We start from the raw sequence: 20,956 nt of genomic DNA on the forward strand, positions 1-20,956 counted from the left end.
TACCTAGTCTAATGGACCAGAAAAATTCTTAGATGCTTTTGCCTTTAGAGGGAGATCTCAAAGGTGAGTCTTCAAAGGCTGTGAACCTGGCAATTTATTGCCAAGAAGAGCTATACTGAAAGTGGAACAGAAGTGGTGAGTACCACCCTCTGCCTTGTGAATAGTGAAGAAAAGGACAAGGGACGCGAAGGGTACTGACATTGTTAGGCAAAACATTACATCCCCAAATTTATGGTTTCCAACTTGGGCTGGGCCCTCAGCTAGTCTTGTCAGTTCTTTCACTTGTCCTTGATCAGTTCTCTCTAGTATCACTCTACATTATTCTAAATCCTTATCACCTTCTTTAAGCTCCTAACTTCACCTACAACTGATAATCTCTCTTCTCAATAGAGAAAACTGAAGGCATGAGATATCATCTTCCATAATTTTGCAACCCTACTACAGAATCTATTTCCATTTCTACCCTTACTTGATCCCTCCATTCTCTGGAGACAAGGTGACCTTCCTATTAAGGATCGGTTGCTCTATTTGTCCTCTAGATCTCAGCCCCTCATGGGACCTTGATCTGTCAATCATCCCCCTCTCCTGTCAGTTCCTTTACTGAAGTCTACAAAAAGTTTGAAGTTTCTTTACCTCAGCCTAGCTACCTCTCCCTCTTCCCCTTATATCCTCATCCAAATTTCTTAATCCACACTTATTGTTTCTATTTTGTTGCCAATCACTCACTTCTCCAGAATACTTACTGTATTCTGGTTTCTACCTTCACCACTCCACTACAATTGCTCTCACCGTGATGCTAAACCCAACAGAAACTCCTAAGTTCTCCTCTTACTCATCCTCTCTGGCATCTGGCTCTCCTTGTAGAAATGCTCCTCCTTGCCTTCTCTGACTCTATTCTCTTCCCATTCTTCTCCAATTTCTCTGACCTACCTTCAGTGTTTCTTCTTCCTCTACCTACTCCTGGTATTTTGTCTGGGTTAAAGGGTGTTCTGCCCTTGATTTTATTTTCTTCTCGTTCTATCATGCTCTCCTTTAGCAATCTCATATTCTACACTGGGTGCAAGTCTCACCCATACACTGCTATATAACTTCAACCTGAACCTCTCCTGTAAGTATCAAATCTACATATCTAACTCTGTATTGAGCATCTCCACTGGAATATCCTAAAGTTAACTTTAAACAACATGTTTAAAATGGAACTAACTATCTGTCCTCATCCCACAAACGTGCTCCTCTTCCAAATCCCTTTATAAATGAGTGGTATTAAAATTTACCCAGACATCTAGGCTGGAAACCTAAGAGTAATATTCCACTATTCCTTGGCTCTTATCATATACAACATACCCAAATCATTCTTCAAGTCTTATTGATTTTAAACCCTGCAAATTTCCCTAGTCTATCTCTCATCTCTAATCTTACCTACAGTTGTACTTTGGTTCAGGCTTTCATCATCTCATGTATGGACTTCTACAAATGTCTCCTACTAAAACAGTTCTGGTCTCTTATCTCACCCCTCCTACCTATTTTGCACAGTGCTACCAGAATGGTTTTTTTAAAACTAAATCTGACCATGTCCTTTCTCTGCCGAAAACCTTTCAATGCTCCCAAAAGCCCAAGATCCTCTCTGATTTGGACTCCTTCCTGCTTCTCTGGCTTTAACTTTAGTTCCTACCATTCTCCCCTTGCATTTTACTAGCAATACGTAACTACTTGACGCTTCCTACACACATGCTGCTTCACATGACTGTGCCCTCGCAAATGTTATTTACTCCACTGTCTACATGGGCAACTCTTATCCATCCTTGAAAACCAGTAATCATCTCCCTTTCATCTTTCATTCATCCACCTGCCACCAGACTGAGTTACACCTACACCTTCCTCTGTGTTCTTTCTAAATCTTACATATTCACTTGTATTAGAACATGTATCCACTGGACTCTATTTGGAACTTGACTGAGTTCACCTCTCAGTATTGTATACCAAATACTTAGCAAGGTGCTCAACACATTCAATAAATTAAACCTGTCTGAAATCCTAGAGCCCCACTCTGAGGAAATGCGATGAGCATGACTCTAATTCCAGGGTTGCGCTTTTCCTTAAATGCTAAGTACTGATGAGCTTCACTTCTCACCTCCAGGAAGCCTCAAGGCCAGATACCCCAGAAACACAAGCTCCCTTACCTAACCGTAAATTTGGCTCCCCAAATTAATTTTAGTCTTTCTTGGGCATATCTCAGAAATACACTTTTGGAAGGAAACATTCCATTCAAGAGCCTGCCTGTCCATCCACATGTCCATCTCTCTTTCCCTCAACGTTCATAACCAGAAAGATCAAAGTTCTTACTTTTTCAACTGAAGACCCAGCCCAAATCCTTCCTTATTTGATGGCTGGAAAACCTCAATTGATGGTTCTGCAAAGAGAAGAGAAAGCTCCTACTATGTATACATGTCTATCCTCCTGGGAGTCCAAAGCCCCAGTTCAGTGGATTAGCTTCCTCAGATTCTAAGGGTACTCTAAACAATAATGATGGACAAGGGAAATATCTGAGGCAGAGGGTAGATTCTGGGAACTGTCTGACCAATTTCAAATATCCTCAACTTATACTGGAAGTTGAGGGGAAGGGGAGGAATAAATAATATCTGGGAACTAGAGAATACAATTTCATTAACCAAGAAGGCCTTTAAGGCATGACTATCAGGCAACAGGGTATGAAGACACCAATGAGAAGAGACTGAAAAGCTCCTACCAATGGCCTACAGATTACACCAACAGGCCTTGTTCCTAGTTTTTCTCTACCTCAGTTAACTTAGGACTTTGGATGAGACCACAGAGCACCCACATGCCCAAAGTCACTGCCTTTACCCGGTCCATCAAGGTACTGGGAGAGCGAAAATCGCAGCCGCAACACAATAGGTTCTGTCCGGAGGACCTTCCAGGCTGTAGAAACTTCCTCCTAAAAGAGTAAGGTCAATAGTTTCTAGTTTAGCAACAGAGAGGAATGGACTTGAAGTTTTCGCTATATGATACACACATGCACACAGCACTGTCTGCTGATGATCTAGGAAAGGCAGGTATGAATAATATGTGCTTCAAATACAGCAGTCAGGAACAAGACTCCAGGCCTACATGGCAAAATCCACAAGCCCAACTAGACATGTTGTTGGCGGGTACTAGCACCACTTACATCGAGGAAGCTGATGTTGATGTGGAGGTCAATGTCCATGTCATCAATAGTTCCATATTCTCTATAGAGATACAGGCAACCACATGTGAGACTCATTAAGGGAGAAAGAAGGGAACAGAGACTGAGGTGGAGGGAGAACTGAGCCTGGGGATAAGGGAGAGGGAAGGGTGGAAGGCAGCTCTGTATTTAGGTTCTTAGCTACAGCCTGAAGCCACTTTTATGATCTGGGCCTTTGCCAGGCCAGAAGCCCTTCTTACCTCAAAGGTGAAACTATCAGCCTAGAGGAGTCTAGGATAAGAGGGAACTTCTAAGAAAAGAGGCTATACTTTCCTACTTACTCCTGTCAGCCAACCTCAAGTATTCTAAACAACTCCCACCATCATTAAGCTCAAAACTTATCAAGGTCCACAGACCACCCGCCCCCCCATCATACCATACAGAAAAGACCTCTACCCTTTTAACAACTCAGAAAGAAGTGGCTGAGTCCCCTGCCATCCCTGAAGTAGAGTCCCACCTGATGGATACAGAGTTTTCACTGTAGATCTCCTTCACTGCTTCAATGTCTGCATCAAGCTGTGGGTGTCGATATAAGTCAGCTGCACAGCTCCCCTGAGTCAGCAGCAAAAATGGCGGAGGGGAAAGATAGAGGGGAAGAGAGATGAAAAACAGAACATGAAAAAACATCCAGAACAGGAATCTCAAACTACAGCAATACATACAAGCAAAAGCTGCTTATATGAAGGGGCTTTTGGTGGTGGCCCAAGCTGGGCCACCAGACAAGTCTCGCTGACAGACAAGTCTCCCTCCATCACCACTCTAGGAAGTTTTAGTAGACCAACGGCAGGCTTTGCTTAAGGAGTTCACATCCTTAAGTCTCAGCTTCTTCTCTCAACCCTGACTAGGACACTTAGGGATCCCTTCTGTAAGAACTAGAACAGGCTGAAGAGTACAGAATTTAACTCAGGTTGGTTCTGTCTAGAGTCCAACATTCCTGCTCAGGATCATGCCCTAGGCAGTGATAGCATTAAACAATCATTGGTAGAATAATCTTTTAAAAATTTGACCCTAATGAATGAAACGACCCCTGCTGGCTAGTGAGGGAATAGCCAGAAAATAATGTTTTCCAACTAAGAACATATGGGTCAGCGGTCCCCAACCTTTCTAGCACCATGGACCCACTTCCTGGAAGACAATTTTTCCACAGACCGGGGTGGTGGGGGTGGAGGGTGGGGGCGGGAATGGGGATGGTTCGGGCAGTAATGCGGGCAATGGGGAGCGACGGGGAGCAGATGAAGCTTCGCTGGCCTGCTGCTCACCTCCTGCTGTGCAGCCCAGTTCCTAACAGGCCGCGGACCAGGGACCCCTGATATGGGTAACCTCCATGTACAGAGGGTGTAGTTTACACTGGGAAAGATATGAGTTCCAGGCAAGAGCAAAGATATGAAATCAGCTCTGACAAGACAATCCTCAGATTACACTGACGTTGTATCTTCATCTCTACTCCAAAATAATCTTTCACTCTTGATGTATCCAGAGAAAGCACACATTTAGACCATCCAACATGGGTTTTGGGGGCTGTAATCTCACCTGAACTCCATAGAGAAATTCCTCTGATTCATTATCTCCCTCCGAATCATCATCATTCCAGAACTGGCCTTTGATGTCCTAGTGATGAGAAGTAAGGATACAACCCTTTGTTGGGTCCCTGTTATCCCACGGAACAGAGTGGGGTTAGGATGGGAAACAGGTTTCCACAAAGAATGGGAGGTCCCTTGGGATAGAATAACTGAGGCCCGAATCCCTTTGCTCCCTTCCTCTCACCCTTTGGGAGCGTCTCAGTCTCTTCCTGAATCTGGTCATATCCATGGTCTAGCACTGACTTGGTGTCATGGAGGAAAGCAGTAGGGAATTTTAGCCTTCTTAGGTATCGGGTATGATGATTGAGGCTCTGGTAGCCAGTGGGGGAGGCATGAGGAAGATTTCTATGTCAAGGTCGATTCCTAGGCATATCTAAGTTCTAGTACAAGCTGACCTCTTCTGGATCATTACCCAAGGTGGCTCTCAAGCATACCTAGCTCTTTTGTCTCATAACTCCCTTTCTAACCCTTATTTAACTCTCCCCTTCCTTCCCAAGAAAACTCCCTATACACACACCAAGTAATACTGTTTCCATGCCCCTTCTCCTTCCTTTAACTTCAAATAGCCACTCTATTTACCAAAAGGGTGGGAGGGGAAACACCGGGAAAAGGTGAGGTCTGCACTTTGTTCCATCTACCCCCTGGATGATCAGTTGGAGAGCTGGGCAGTCAGTTCTCACCATTGGGTCAGTGGGTCACACACACTCCCAGGTCAGTGCTAGGCAGCACCCCTCCATACCACCAGTTGAACCCAGGCCAACGAGATGGGCATTTAGGAGGCCACAAAGGGAGACAAGGGGGGGAGGGGGAGATGTCAGGGGCTGACTGGAGATCTGCTGAGGAAGGCAGGCTCTGCTGTTGTGGTGGTAACAAGTCACTGTCCTGTAGAAAGTAGACAACAATTGATCTCATCACCACTTAATAACTGGGTGGCATATACACAAGCACACATTTATGGGTACACTTCTATTATACATATGTACAGACAATTGCACACAGAGACATACTTGCATGCATGTACACATACCTGTACACACAGTTCTTTAAAAATAATGAACCGTGAAAGCACTATACAAACATAAGACACTATTGTTCTCCAGCTGGAGAGTTGTGATTGAAGCAAGTTCTTGCTCTAGCTCATAATGCTATATCAACCCCTGAAGCCAAAAATGATGACGGCAGGACCGGATGCTTATGCTACACAGTCTAGTCAGTTCATTTTAGAATATTCTTCATAGCGCCAACCACCATCAGAAGCAGACTCTTTTTTTGGACTCTTTACCCCTAGTTACTTCTCCAACTTGAGTCATTATCTCTTATTTAACACCAGTATCCATAAAAGCCTTTATATAATAATCATAGCTAAGTTTAAAAGTCCTCAACAACACTGATCATTCTCTGGTAGACACAGTCTGAGTTGTCACAGCCAAAATAATGCCCTGGATTCCTCCTGGAACCTACTCCCTAAATAATGTAATAATGATCCTAAGAAATGCTCAGAAAAACACTAACCCCTACCCCTTTCACAAGATTAAAAACCACTGTCCTAGGCCTTCTTGGCTCTGCATTTATCTCAGTTTCATCCACTCCAACCTTACACAGAGGTGTTCTTGGTCTTTAATATGGTTCTATTTAATCTTAGGTTTCTAGATCAGTGGTTCTCGAGTAAGGTCTGTGGACGCACAGCATCAATATCACCTGGGAACTTGTTAAAAATGTAAAGTCTCAGACCCCCTACTGAGACCTACTAATTAGAAACTCCAGAGGTCTAGTAATCTGTTTTAACAAGCCCTCCAAGTTATTCTGAGAACCACTGTTCTAAATCCTTGCGTGCTCCAAGGGCCTGTGGTCTGTTCCTCAGATACCAACTTAAACCTGGTAACTGACGCAGAATGGAGTTATAAAGCACAATGCCAGGGCAAACAGCACAGCAGTCCTCCAGCTGGCAGTGCTGACTGACCCATCAAAAACAATATGCAGAAAAAAAAAATGCAAAAGGAAACTGCAACTGAAGTTCTTAGAGGTGAAATGGCCTGATATCTGAGATTTGCTTTAAAGTACAACTCCAGCACAAAAAGGGGGAAGGGGGGGGAGAAGAAATAAACATGGCAAAATGTTGATTACTGATGAAGCTGAATGATGAGTACATAACGGTTTCTTACACTCTCTACTTCTGTGTATAGTTGGAAATTTTCATAAAAAGAAAAAAAAATCAGAGGCTACTCTTGTAAGGGCTCTCTTTAAAAAGTTAACTCTAAATGTGAAAAGGAAGATTATCACTAAGACTCCATAAATGTCTCCTTGCTGTTCTTCAAACATTATCAAGCATATTCCCACCACACAGCCTTTGCCCCTGCTGGCCACCCTTCTTGGAATGCTTTTCAACCAGATACCCACATGGCTTACTCCTCTACCCTTTCAGATCTCTGCTTGAAGGTCACCTTGACTATCCTATATAAAACAGCAAAACCCCAACACACAACATACTGGCACTCTCCATCCCCCTTCCTTGCTTTTTTTCCACAGCACCTACCACGCTCTGACATACAAAATGTCTGTTTATTGCATTTATCTCCCACCAGAATGTAAGCTCTATGGTGGTAGAGGCTTTGACTCTTTTCATTGTCTATAATGTCAGCCCCTCAACACACATTTATTGAATGAGTGAATGAATGAATGAACTGTCTGCTGGAGACGCAAGCCAAAGAGGAGAGACATACAAGAACTTAAACACATCTACATAGACAAAAATTATACAAAAATGATTTTAAAAAGCAAGACTCCATTCACCTTCAAGAGCAGCCGAGAACCAGAATATGAAGACCTGGCGGCTGTGTTTGTGAGATTTGAAAATAAACAGTCAGGTGCTGATCTGGATGATCACAGAGGAATAAAGAGGGAGGCACTAACGTCCAGCCTGGGCTGTCTTGGGCTGGGTGGTAGGATGATGGCAGCGTAGGCCAGAAGTACCAACTTTCACAAGCTCTCTGTCACTGTGGAAGTCAAGAAAACTTAGTCTCTCTCCAAGGGCTGTTGCTGCTTGGCTTCTGTTGTTATCACAAGGAGAAAAAGGTAGTTCAGAGGGAATTTTTCCTGGCCAGGGAAAAGACAATTCAGAAACGACCACCTTTTTCAAACCAGGCTGTTTCAGTGAAAGGGACTCCCACCTTCTAATCTCAAGGCTCATTTCTCTGGAGAGATGGAGAATGGGTTTAAATGGTGAAGAGTGGGAAAAGAGGAAGGGTGGGTAGTTATGGAATTCACGGAATCACAGACATTTTAAAGAGGAATAAGCCTGAAAGATGGTCTATTTCAAAGCTTTCATGTTATGTATAGAATAATCAGGTGTAGGGAGGTCAAGCTACTTGCTTAGGGTCAGGAGTAAAGTGGAATTGGGACTTACACACACATCTGACAGGTTCTAATTACAGCCACTCTTCCTGTGATTTGGTTTCAACCACTTAAGGGAACTGTTAATGAATTAAGCAAGAAAGACCTATCTAACTTATCCAAATGAGGTAAAGCAGGGAACCTTTCAAGAAAGGCCAGGCCAAATACAGACTGTGTGAAGAATGCCCAGAGAAGGGTGTCTGTCGTTCAGTGCTTTGGATGATGGCAGCTAACGGAGAATTTGCACGGGGACAGGCCAAATGTAAATAAGCCTCAAGTCTGGATGACAAAGGTCCTGGCCTAGGCCCAAGGGCGCTTCTCCGGTGTGACAACTTTACATCTAGTCAAAGCCTCCGATCTCAACGTTTATACTCTGGGTTTGACTCCCAGCTTTGTGGTACTGGGCAAGCAGGTTACTCCGCTCTACAGTGAGCGCTCCTCTCAGAAAGCCTAGGCCACGGAACAAAGAGTGCGGGGGAGAAGCCACAGACCTGCGATTCCCGCAGCCTAGCGCTATCCAGGACACCCGGCGGAGGCAGAGGCCGGCGTGAGCCCCTGAACACTGGCTGCCACCGCGCTCTCAGGACAGGCCCTGAGGCCTCCTTTAGGGAAGCAATTAAAAGCTCTTCTCCGGTTTCCTCCGGAGACCCCAAAGACACCCAACACCTGCTTCCGGGGAAGAAGCTCTGTGCCCGATCTGCGTCGCCAGCCGCCCAGCCTTCAGCGAAGCCTGTCAAGCCCAGGAGGGCCCCTCAGAGCCACCCGGCGCAAGCTCCTCACTTTATCCACCCCGGCCGAGGCGGGGCGGGCCCCACACCCTTCCCGCGGCCCGGCCGGCCCGCCCCGTCCCGTCCCCGTGGCGGCCGCCTCACAGGCTGGCCTCGTGAGTACTCACGGCGACCCCGGGCCGCGCGCGGCCGCCGCCGAGGGAACTAGCGGCCCGGGACGCCCCGCGGGGGCGGAGCGGCAAGCCAAGGGGCGGGGGCCGGGCCGGGCGGACGAGGTCGCGTAACTCCACGCCTCGTCGTTCCGTCACGGCCGCGCTGAGCCACTCTGCGCAAGCTCGCGCGGCGGCACCGTGACCACGTGGCCCGCTCCGGACCAACTGCCACGCGGCCTGCCCCTGGGCCCACCACCTCCCCCGACGCCTGGTTGGGGCGCCTGCGCAGTGATCGCTGGTTGGGTGCGAGGGGCGGAGCGGAGGGTGGCGCCTGCGCCGTGGGGCTGGGCGGGTGCGTGGAGAAACGAGAGGCCCGGCGGGTGCGCGGAGGGCCCTCTGAACAAAACTGTTGGCGTTTGGCGCCCCTTGTGGTTGGGAGGAAGGAGCGGGGAAGGCAGTCCCGGCTACCTCTCTTCTTTAGAACCTGGGTGGCGGATAAAGACTGAGACGGTCCCCCTGAGACCCTGCTGACTCCAAGAATCTCTAGTTTGTAACACCTTAGGGTCTTTTAATTCTTCTTTTGTTTTTAATTTTTTTTCTTTTTTGGCTGCACCACGCAGCATGTGATATCTTAGTTCCCCTACCAGGGATTGAACCTGAGCCCCCTGCATTGGGAGCACAGACTCTTAACCATCGGACCGCCAGGGAAGTCCCAGAGTCTTTTAATTCTTAAGTTTAACTCTTTTGCTCCCCTGGTAGCTGTGGTGTGCTGGAAAGCACTCTGGCCTTCTATTGGGACAACCTGGGTTCAAAGCTTGGTTTCAGCACTTACTGATTGTTCAGCCTTAAACCAAGACTTTCACTTTCTGAGTCTTAGTTTTCTCATCTGTAAAGTGGGGACAATGATATCTGTTTAACGGGGCTGTTGTGGTGAGGATGAAATGAGATGGTATGTCGAACCGTATGAATGTGCAGGTATTTGACTCTTTATATTTTACAAAACAGAAATTTCATATGGTTCAACCTAACACATATAAAGTAACCAGCAGAATACCTGGGACTAGGAAGTCGTCCATAAATGGAAGCTGTTAACCGTGGTTATTATGGTTATTCCCCTGAGATGTGGCCAGACCTCCCTTCATCCTTATCAGAGTTGGGTGTCTTGGAGCTCCCATGTGCCCCTCTTTTCCATCAGCACTAATGGGGAAAAGCTTATCTTATATCTACTTACCTTCCTCATTCCGTCTTTTTAGCTAGACACAGCGTACACAGGAAGGCTTTGGCTCTGAGTGATGTAAACACGAGACATATCTATCCCTCCAGAGCTGGCCTCAGTCAGAATTTTTGCAGTGAGGGACTTCCCTGGTGGCGCAGTGGATAAGACTCCGTGCTCCCAATGCAGGGAGCCTGGGTTCAATCCCTGGTCAGGGAACTAGATCTCACATGCATGCCACAACTAAGAGTTTGCATGCCACAACTAAGGAGCCCGTGTGCCACAACTAAGGAGCCCACATGCTGTAACTAAGGAGCCCACCTGCCACAACTAAGACCTGGCACAACCAAATAAATAAATATTTTTAAAAATATATATATATATATAAATTTTCGCAGTGATGTTTTTTACATTTGGATAACCTCAGCATCTCTCTTCTCACTCTCCCTTTTGATATCCCTGCTCTTCTCACCTGGCCTCTGAGCCTGGGCTTCAACACTGTCTTAATATTAGTTTGTTACACCCATTGTGTATAATAACTGAAAAAAGTGAGGTATATAAAATAACAGGACTTGGAGCCTTAGTGGCAGAATGTAGTTCGGAGTCGTTGGGGAAGGAGTTGGCTCTGCTCCCTGAAACAACTCACCAGCAAGGGCCCCATAGCAGCTTTGGAGAGCCAAGCATGTGTGGAAGTGTTCGAACAGAAGCACTTTGGGTAAGCACGGGAGGTCTGTCCCCATGGGTGAAATGTCAAAGTCCAGTATTCCATAACCTTCCAGGATTTCCCCTCCTCACTTCCCCCCAACTCACACCACCAGCTCTTCTACTCATTATGAATCCCATGAATCTCAACTGCCTCATAGTTGATCAGTATTTTCCTGGCTTCACTTTTTCCATCCGGTCTAGATCCTATGGTCAGTTACTTTAACCACATTTTTGCTAATATGCTTGCCCTTAGAATCATAACCACAGATATTCCAGCCATCTACCTTCTCTATTCTCCTATCCTAAACCAGGATAAAGGAAATCACCCAGTCCCGCAGAATTGAGCTTGTGAGTGGACACTGTTTTATGTTAGTCCAGCCCACAAGCCCTATTCTTTGGGAATTAAATTTTCCACACTCACTCTCCAGATCTATAGGCTCCAGGGCCATGTTTGTTTTCTGTGACCCCTGGCATTCTGGCTGCAGTTTATCAAACTGTGAGTGGATTCCTAATCCGAGCTGAGCTAAGCAAATGTTCTCTCCTGGGAATCTTGGATTAGGGCTGAGAGATTATGATTCTAACTGGACTGGTTTCTTGAGCAGAAGAGATATAAACTCAGGAGCTATTGTGCATCCACCTCCCAGATACTATGAGGAATGAGGAATGCAGAAAGTTTATCTGCAGAGAGAGAATGAAGCCTGGACAGGCAGAGACCAGAAATCATGAGACTGCTGTCTGGTTCCTGAAAGTTTCCCAGACCATTTCTGAGGCCCTCTGACCTTAGAATCTATGAGTCACCTTTATCTAGAATAAATCGTTAAGAAAACTTACCCTGGACCCGATACAGAGCTACAACAAATTCACAGTCTCCTCAGCTAGGCCCTGAGTGTACCCAGCAATCCTTCTACACATCAGCTTCCGCCACCATCCCCCATTCTGCTTCACAGAGAAAATAAAGGCAACGGGGAGGAAACTGCCTTAATGTTCAGCCCCCTCCAAACATTTGAATCTCTCCCTCCCTTTCTTTCTCAGAGGTAGTGAGGTCTCCCTTCAAATCCAAGCTTAATCGTTTCACTGCAATTTGTTTTTCACTCCCTTTGTCTCTTCAGGAAATTTGATCCTTTATTTTCATCTCTCTTTCATGGATAGTCAACTTTTTCCTCTCTCCTACTCTTTGATCTCGGCATATAAACTTGATCAACTAGCCCAACCTAAAAAAAAAATCCAACTTTAATCCCACACATTACTGATTATTACACACTTTTTCTTGCCTTCAACCAAGCTTCTAGGGAGTGGTTTACACTCTCCATCTCTACTTCCTTACCTCCCATGTGTTTCGTAAATCTAGTGCCATCTTACCTCTCCCCCAAATCTCTACTGAAAATACTTTCACCAAAGTTACAGATGACTTCTGAGCTGCCGAACCCACTGGAAAATTCCAGGCTCAACTGATTTGACCATTGATGTCTGTTGGCATCGTTGATCAGCAGTCCCTGTATCCCTTTCCTCTGTTGGCTCCTATGGGCTATGTTCTTCCAGTTTCTTCCTAAACCTCACGTGGCTCCTTCACAACTTCCTTAATAGACTCCTTTTCTGTCATTCATCATTTAAATAATAATAATTTTTAAAAAACAGTTCAGTCAACACCCATTTCTCATTTCATCACTTTTTCCAGTGACTTCCCAGAATCTGATTCCCCTTCCTGTGTTACAAGTCTTGGAGGTAAGCAGAGCCCACCTTCCATGATAGATATTGAAAAGGTTGGGTCTTTGCTTTCCCAGCTTTTTGGCATCTAAGACAGAGGTATGTGGCCTAAACTTGGCCAAGTAGCCCCCAGAAAAGTAGATTCTGGAGTAAATGATTCAGAGAAATAGAACCATGGAGAATTCATCCTGGTGGCAGTGGCCACAGTGCGATCAGCTCTATCCTGTGCTTGGGGGCTGTAGTGGTGTGGGTACTGGTGGTGGTGACATCCAGTGTCCAATGGTGATGACAGTGGCAATATTCTCACTGTGCTGGTCTGGCATCTGATTTTGGCTTTTGCTCTGGTGGACTGGCCTCCCATTGTTCCCAGTTGCTTTTCAAGCTTGCATGTCCTGCTTGGCAATCCCGTGACCCACCCAGTGCCGTTTCAAGAGACGGCTTTTCTAGAATTTGAAGAAGAATAGATACATGTATATGCTACCAAAAAAAACAAGAACAAAAACTAATAAGCCTGGGAAATCTTTTTCTTAGAATGAGAGAGGGGTAAGTGAGAACACAGTAAAAAGTGTTTCTAGTTCTTTGCTAGCACTAAAAGAAAAAAATGGCTTTTCTGTTGAAATCGTCCTGTGTGACACGCTGACTGCAGGTGACTGGGATTCCCGAATATACATCTCTACCCTTTACCTCTTGCATTTCAAGTTGCCTTTTAGACAACTCCACTTGTATGTCTCACAGGCAAACTCTTCTTCTTCCTCTCAATCTGCATTTCTTTCATGACCCTAGCTTAGTAAATAGCACCCATGACTTGTTCAGCCTGAACCCTGAGAGGAAAACATCTTAGACTTCTCCCACCCTCATGTGAACAGAACCAATTTTACCTCTTAATACATCTTCAATCAATCCCTCTTTTATATTCCTACTCTTCCTCACCAGAGCCATTGTACTAGCCTCCTAACTAGACCTGCTATCCCAGTCTCAACTCTTCTGATCTCTTCTCCACTTAGCTGCCTAGGGGAATCTTTCTAAAACCCAAAGCTGATCAGGTCATTCCTCTGTTAAAATTCTTCAATGGCTCCTTACCACCTCCAGGATAAAATATGTACCCCTTCTATGGCTGTGGCTCCTATTTGACTCTCAGCACTCCCTCACCTGCATCCTACGCTCCAGCCAGGTCAAACTACACGTTTTTACAGACCATGCAGGACATGTCTTTACATTCTATGACTACTTAGTGGGGTGACAGTCACAGTGTCACCTCTGCTCCCTCCCGCTTTCCACCACACAGAGATGGATACATGACCCATCAGGCCAGGCAGGGGACTCCATCCCCCTGGCCAAAGTGATTAGTTCAGGTAAGGGTTTGTCACCTGAGCAGAGTCAATCATAATCTTCCCCTTAAACTCTCTTGCTTTTGAGGCCATGGTGCCAGGAGCATATGAGATTGAAGCTGCTGGCACCCAGCTCTCTATCACAGGGAGAAAGTATATTTATGGCAGGAAAGAGAAGGGGACAAGGAACGAAGAGAAGCAGAGCCCTGAGAGATGAAGTGAGAGAGGTCTGATGACATTTGTTTGCACCCTTGAATTCAGCCCTGCCTGGTTGGTAATAGCACTACACTTCTCAGCTCCCTTCTTGCTTAAGCTGGTTTGGGTTGGTTCCTGTCGCTTGTAATTAAACCAGACCTAATACACAAATGGAATGGTGTGTGCAATCAACAGACTCTACAATGTGGATCTGGTGGAACTGAAGTGAAGTGGAGGCAGTGTGGGCATCTGCCCATCCTTGAGCGGGAAGTTAGAAATCCCTGTTTTGTGGTATCAGGTCAGCTGGTTACATGATCTATTTTATCTGGAGCTTTGGGTCAGGCATCCATCCTAGATGGAGACTCCAGGGACACATTGGACAAACGTCTGGATGTTGGAGTATGCTGGCCTCTCGCAAGATTTCTAGCAAGGAACTGCAGTTCAGCTTGCTTCCATGCTGGCAGAACCAGACCATATGCAGCTTTGTTTAGAGTTGCCTTTTTTTTGCCTTTGGCCTGCTAGCTAGACTGCCAAGGGTCAGATAATCATGTGTCTTATAGATTATAAAAGCCAGATCCTCTACCCCAAACTAAAATGAGTGAGAACAAAGGCAGAGAGGTGGGACATCAAGCAGGAGATACTGGAGCTTAGGGCCTGGGAAGTTCTAGAGAAAAAGCCTGATGCTCCAAGCCACACCTGAATGCATCTTTTTTCTCCCAAATTAAATAATGTTTATTTTACTTAAAATTCAGACAGTCCTGGGGGTTCTGGTGCCTGGGGACCTTGGCTGTGAATCCTGTGGGAGAGAGTGAGATGTATTGGTCACAACCCTCAGGCACCTTTCTGGGCTCCCTGGGCCACCTCCGTCTTTCTCTCTCTTGGTTGGCACCCCACCCATGCCAAGTAGCCCCTCCACTTCCACATTTGTGGTAGAAATGCCACATGGCAGGCATGGGATCTGACTTCCCAAGCAGCCACCCAGGGGGTGATGCAACTCAGAGGGGCAGTGGCGTTAGCTCTCCGTGAGGTGCACCTTGGCCAGTAGAAAAGAGGATACGAGCGGGGAACGAATGGGAAAATTCCCTCTCAATTCTCCTCCTGGCGAACTGTTCTAAGGTGCAGTTTCTCCCTGCAAACACCATGTGCTTTAGCAAACAGTCCTGTCAAGTTACCTGCTCTCTCCTCACAGCTCACGTGAAACAGTGGCCACGACAGTAATACGTTGTCTTGCGTTGCTTCACATCTTTCTCCCCTGCCACATGTCTCTTCTCCCCTCTCATCATCCTGGGCTTCCGTCTCCCCAAAAAGTGTGAGCACTTTAATCCTTGCTTCAGAGTCTGCTTTCTAGAGCACTTGGGTTAAGATATGGAGCCGCAATCAAAACCCCCATCCCAACACTGAGTCCCAACAGTGGGGTAGCAAGAAGGTCCTGAGGGCACAACTGATTTTTCCTGCTCGCATGCAGGAAATCCAGCCCAGACTGCTGGATTCCTGCCAGAGGCCCAGTGGCAAGGGTGCAGGGTCAGCCCATTTCTGGCATACTCCCTAGAAGAAGCTGAGGCTAATTTTCTCAGGCTCTTTCTGTGGTTCCCTGCATTTTCTCCTGGGTACCTAAGACTTACCTTTGGAAGAGTCAAACCCAGGCTTGCAGCTTGCTCTGCCTTCTGGGTCTCCGTGCTCTTAGGCCACTAGAGGGCAGGAGGCTAGAGCATGGAAGTTCAAAGTCCCCTCTACAGATGGCCAATCAAAGGCTCTGATCAGCCCAGGCTGCCATACTGTGATGGCAGTGTCTGAAGAGGGGTTGGGGAGAAAAAGAGTAGCTCTCCACCCTTTCTGAGTTTGCACTTGGCACAGACTTGGTCAACTCTTTGTGGACCTCACATGGCTCAAGCTCGAAGGGCAGCTACAGAATCCGCTTTGGCTCTGAGCTTCCTGAGCCCATGAGGTTTATTCCTTCATTGGTTCTCCCAAAGAACACAGGGCTGTGTAACATGCTTGAGCAAATATACTGGCTGAGGGAGGCGCACAGGCCCAAAACAGCCTCTGAATCCCTGCTGGATTTGGCTGTGTCACAGTGAAGGCAGGTACAGTGAGGACAGTGGATGCCCAAAGATTGCAAACAAAGCTGGAAAAGATAAAGAGAGATTCTGTGACCTCCCTGACCTTAGTACCCTCTTTTGGAGGGTATTACATGCATGTTCTGTTCCACTGAGGCAGAGGTGAGACCCCAGGTCTGGTCAGAGCACACAGTAGATCCAGAGCTGCTTCTGAGGTCAGAGGTTGTCAGTCCCATCTCAGACCAAAGGTCTTTTCTCTCTGTATCCAAGACACCCAGGTTGCATCCAGAGAGACAGAGAGAAATTCCGGGGGCCCTCCTGAAGGCTGAAGACTCTGCCAACAGTCCCCAAGTTAAACAAGTTCTCAGAGGGCCCCCCAATTCAATGTCCACTGACAGACTCTTCTCAGGAGTGCTTTGGTGATGTGGCCTTAGTGTAATAATGGACCATGGCCAGAGGGCGAGGAGTGGAGCAAGCTGCAGATTGTCCAAAATGAGTGCTTGTGCGGTTGCCTCACTCCTGTCCTAAGCATTGCCTTGGGGCTGAGACCTAGGAGCCAGTACCACTTAGGGATTTTGACTATCTAGTCAGGGTCACTGGAGCATGAGCCAGCCAAGTGTTATATAGGTAATCTCTCTCTGAGGGCACTGAGCAGATTAAGGTTGACTTATTATCACAGACAGGCTATTGTGGAAACCATGAAGCTGAGGGGGAGGGGAATGGGCCAAGTGTGACCTGTTGCTAAGAGACAGAAACCACAAGGGCCAGATCCAGACTCAAGGACAAGAACTCAGCAAGATTCTTGATGATGGTTACTAGCTCACAGAGAGCCCAGGAAGCAAATCACGTGGAGTGAAAGGAATTGTCCAGAGAATCCTCACCAGGCAATCGGGGATCTGGGAAGGCATAATCTCTAAGGCAATCTTTAGGTCCAAACCCATGTCTAAAGGGAGGGTGGATGATTCAATTCCAGAAGAGGCATCTTCTCAGGGCTGTCTATAAAGGAGGGAGATATTTCCCACTGGAAAGGATCAAGAGCGATCAGTTTTGTTGACAAAGAAACTTGCTCCACTGTCCAGGAGGATGTGCTATGTGCTATAGGTTAGTGACCATTGTTTTCTCTTCTCCCCTATTCCAAATGGAAGGGTTTTTTTTGTCTTTTTTTAAAAATGGTTACCCTATTTCTCTCCATATTGGTTATGTAGGGGTAGCTAAATTTATCTTTAAGCCAGAGATTGCAAAATCACAAGAAGTTATATCCAGACCTCATCAAGAATTGCACATCACAAAGGGACCCTGGACTGAGGGCTCAGTAAAGCAACTGGGCATGATTCTGTTTTTTCTCCTATTGAGAAGTGGGTGAGTGTGTTTCTTGTTGGGCCTAGGAACATTGCATTGTTAGGCAGGCACATTTTTGAAAGTGTATGTTTGTCAAGAAAAGTATAGGTGGAAGGTGAACAATACAGGGGAGGAATACTGTGGATGCAAATTGCTTATCTGCCCATCATCCCTTCTTTTGAAGACCCAGTTCTCCCCTCCACACAGTCCTTGTGAAGTTGTCAATGACGGTGGCCTACTCTTCCACCCTAGAGGTAGCCACATGTCCATTCTGGCCAAAGTCCTCCCAAGGTCTTTAGAGCTAGAACTAGTGAGGCCACCAAATAGAAGGAAGCAGAGCCGAGAGATGGAGACATCATCATTTGAACCCCTAGATCAAGCCATGCCTAAAGGTAGATACATCCTTTGATTTATCAATTATGTAAGCCAACTAATTTCCTATTGGCTTAAACATGTTTGAGTTGGGTTTTTGACACTTGCAGCTGAAAGGATTTGGACTAACACATGCACACACAACAGAGACACAAACACCATTGTTGCTTAAACTCATTAGACATTATACGCGTCTTCCATGAGCTTATAGGGATCAGCAAACTTTTTATCTAAAGGACCAGATAAATCTTTTAGGCTTTGTGGGCCACATATGGTCTCTGTCTCATATTCTTTTTTGTTTTATCTTAACAGCCCTTTAAAAATGTAAAAAAACATTATTATTTGTAGGCCACACAAATGCAGGCTGTAGGCCAGATTTGCCCACAGGCCATAGTTTGCCGACTCCTGATCTAGATCCTGCCAACCTCTGCAGCATTTATACATGGTCTGTCAGCCCCTAACCATGAAACAAGATACTTCAAATGCCATTTTGGTTTGTGTCTTGATGTGACTTGATGAGTTAAGGTTCAGGGTAGAGTTAGAAATGGGAAAGGGACTTATCTTGGTGCCCACTGTCTGCCCCATAATTGGCACTGAATAAACGGTAATCATTATGATTTCTTGGTAATAATTTATCAGCATGATGCAGCTGTCCAAATGGCTTTGTGCAAATGTGCCAGTTCATTCTCGAAGACCCTTCCCCTCCTTCATCTTCTTCAGTAAACCTTGCTCTGACCTGCCTTACCAGTCAAGTCTGAATTAGGTACTCTTCTTGCTATCACAGACTCTCTGGGGCCCTCCATTATAACTACATTATCGGACTGTCCTTCCCCTTAACTCTGAGTGCTTAGAACATGCCTGCACCCCAGCTCCTAGCACAGTGTTTAGCACCTAGCAGTGAGGGGTCTCTATGCCTCCATATGAACAGCTGTTTGAATGTGCAGGTGTTAACATTCCCATCGGTGACCAGGGTGGTCAGTCTACCTGTCAGCCCTGTGCACTACTGCACCTTACCTGGCAATGTTATTTTTCATCCCATTCCCTCCAAAAACGAGTCAAAGACAGAGGAACAGGTGGGAACAAGTTTTCTTAGAAACTCTTATGAAGGAGGAACCCGCCGCCCCCGCCCCCACATGCTTTATTGTCTGATGTGATATCAGATCAGAGGCCTCCAGTCTCAGCAACATCTAGGGGCCAGAGTGCCCACCACACAGCTGGGGTCCCAGACTAGTTTGATCCAGGTCTGTGGGGTAGAGGGAAAATTATCCTCCTAGGAAAAGTTATGTGCAAGGCCCTGCAGGCCCAGGAAAGGCTGACCAAGGCAAGTGAGTCATGGTGCTCTAAGCTGAATCTTTTGCCCATCTCACAGAAGCAGGCAGGAAGCACCACCATTGATCAGCTTTATATGGCACCCACTGTATACAACAGACAGACAAAGACAGACAGACAGAGCACACACCACTTCTAAGCTGAACACTGCTCACCATCTAGAAGCACCTTGGATAAGCACATTGAGACACTCTTGCATAGGAAAGATGTAGTTTTTAAAGGAATGATGAAGTATTTTGGCAAAACATCTACTTCCCTCCCAGGTCCTGGGTAAAGAGGGACCTCTAAATTCTGAAGCTTCTACATATTGAAAATTATCCCCTTCTCAATGGCAGTATATACAGTAGCGAACCTTCCAAGTCTGTTGTCACAGCCCTCTACATATATCCTGAATCTACTTTACCGGTGGGCAAACTTAGACTTAGAGACAGAAGGTGGTCTGGAGCAAGGGGACACTGGGGCTGGCTCAAGGTGAGGGGAAACAGGAGGTGTCTCGGCTCAGCCAAAGGCAGGGCCTCTGTCTAACTGGATGGGGAAGGGAAAGGCTGGGGTGGTCCAGACTCCCTTTCTTCCTGCCTGAGGAAGCAGTGGTTCCACGGGAAAGGCTGTCAAGAAGGAAAGGCAGGTTCCCACCCCTGCTGGCTTAAGGGGTTTTTCGGGGTGGCAAAGAGCAGGGCAGGCCAGAGCTCCTCCTTGAGGCCCCTTCGTGGATGCTCTCTGAGTTTGGGAATTGTGGGTTCACTGCTTCAATAACTCTCTTGTTACCTGCATATGGGCCCAGACCTCAAGTCCTTCATTATTTTTAAAAGGTGGTGGGGTGGAGGTGGGGGGCGTTAAGAGGGAATGAGACACAGAACAATCTTTCCACAGCCTTCCTCTGCCTAGGCTGGGGCCTTCAAGGGTCTCCTTCACCCTGCCTCCTAGGGATATTTAAAGGCAGCTTTTATTAGACTCTATACTGTCCTTTTTGTTTCTCTTGTGATTTTTTTGTTTTTTTTGTTTTAATTATATATATATATATATATATATATATATATATATATATATATATATATATATATATATATATATAGTTCTATAATTCTTTAAAAAGCAATAGTCCTTTGGTCCCTAAACTCTAAGGAATGATATGATTTTGAAAGAAGTAAATCTGGGCTTCCCTCGTGGAGAAGCCCTTGGCACCCCCCAAGGCCCTCTGCTGGTTCCCCTAGACAGTCACTCCTCAGCCAGCCCCAGCTGCCTTGCCAGCCTGAGCTCTACATCACAGGCACAGAACAACCCACTTGGTGAAAACAATCCTTAAAGTGGCCTGAGCCCAGGCACTGGCCTTGGGTCCACCTCCATCTGTGGCTGCTCCTTCAGGAAGGGCTGCTCAAGCATTTCTGTGCTTTTCTTTTCCTTTCTTCTCACTCTTCAGTTTCCAATGTTGGGTATTAATTGATAAGGAGAGAGAAAGGGAAAAAAAGGAAAAAAATCACTCTGGAGGGCAAGACAAGAAGAGCAGCTTTCCCTACCTGTGACAGGTGAGTGGCTGGCCTCAGGCTCAGGTGAGTGGCTGGACCTCAGGCTTCCACTGAAGCCAGACCCTGGGTCCTGGGCAGATGACCTCAGCCCAGCACCGCCT

At 46.4% G+C, this 20,956-nt stretch overlaps 2 protein-coding genes across 11 annotated transcripts in view; both read right to left on the reverse strand.

Annotated features, from left to right (window-relative positions):
• PARP6 (poly(ADP-ribose) polymerase family member 6) overlaps positions 1 to 9,241 on the reverse strand; it is a 28,003-nt gene extending 18,762 nt beyond the window's left edge. For 5 of the 7 annotated variants that reach the window (XR_014242189.1, XM_082383579.1, XM_082383578.1 and 2 more), the window contains exons 1-8: positions 8,703 to 9,100; positions 7,612 to 7,868; positions 5,502 to 5,703; positions 4,772 to 4,849; positions 3,699 to 3,793; positions 3,185 to 3,245; positions 2,863 to 2,953; positions 2,344 to 2,410 (exon numbers count right to left, since the gene is read on the reverse strand). Coding sequence is in view for 6 of the 7 variants with exons in the window: in XM_082383579.1 (XP_082239705.1) it covers positions 2,344 to 2,410; positions 2,863 to 2,953; positions 3,185 to 3,245; positions 3,699 to 3,793; positions 4,772 to 4,849; positions 5,502 to 5,504 (395 nt within the window). In the remaining variant the exon portion in view is untranslated. The other 2 variants (XM_082383575.1, XM_082383576.1) reach the window with 2 other exon arrangements.
• Positions 9,107 to 20,956, reverse strand: part of CELF6 (CUGBP Elav-like family member 6) — a 41,470-nt gene continuing 29,620 nt past the window's right edge. For all 4 annotated transcript variants that reach the window (XM_082383598.1, XM_082383599.1, XM_082383597.1 and 1 more), the window contains one exon: positions 9,107 to 20,743. Coding sequence is in view for 1 of the 4 variants with exons in the window: in XM_082383599.1 (XP_082239725.1) it covers positions 20,739 to 20,743 (5 nt within the window). In the remaining 3 variants the exon portion in view is untranslated. The remainder of the gene's footprint in view (positions 20,744 to 20,956) is intronic.

The sequence above is a fragment of the Balaenoptera borealis genome, assembly GCF_965194805.1.
Source record: "Balaenoptera borealis genome assembly, chromosome: 3".
NCBI classification, from domain to species: domain Eukaryota; kingdom Metazoa; phylum Chordata; class Mammalia; order Artiodactyla; family Balaenopteridae; genus Balaenoptera; species Balaenoptera borealis.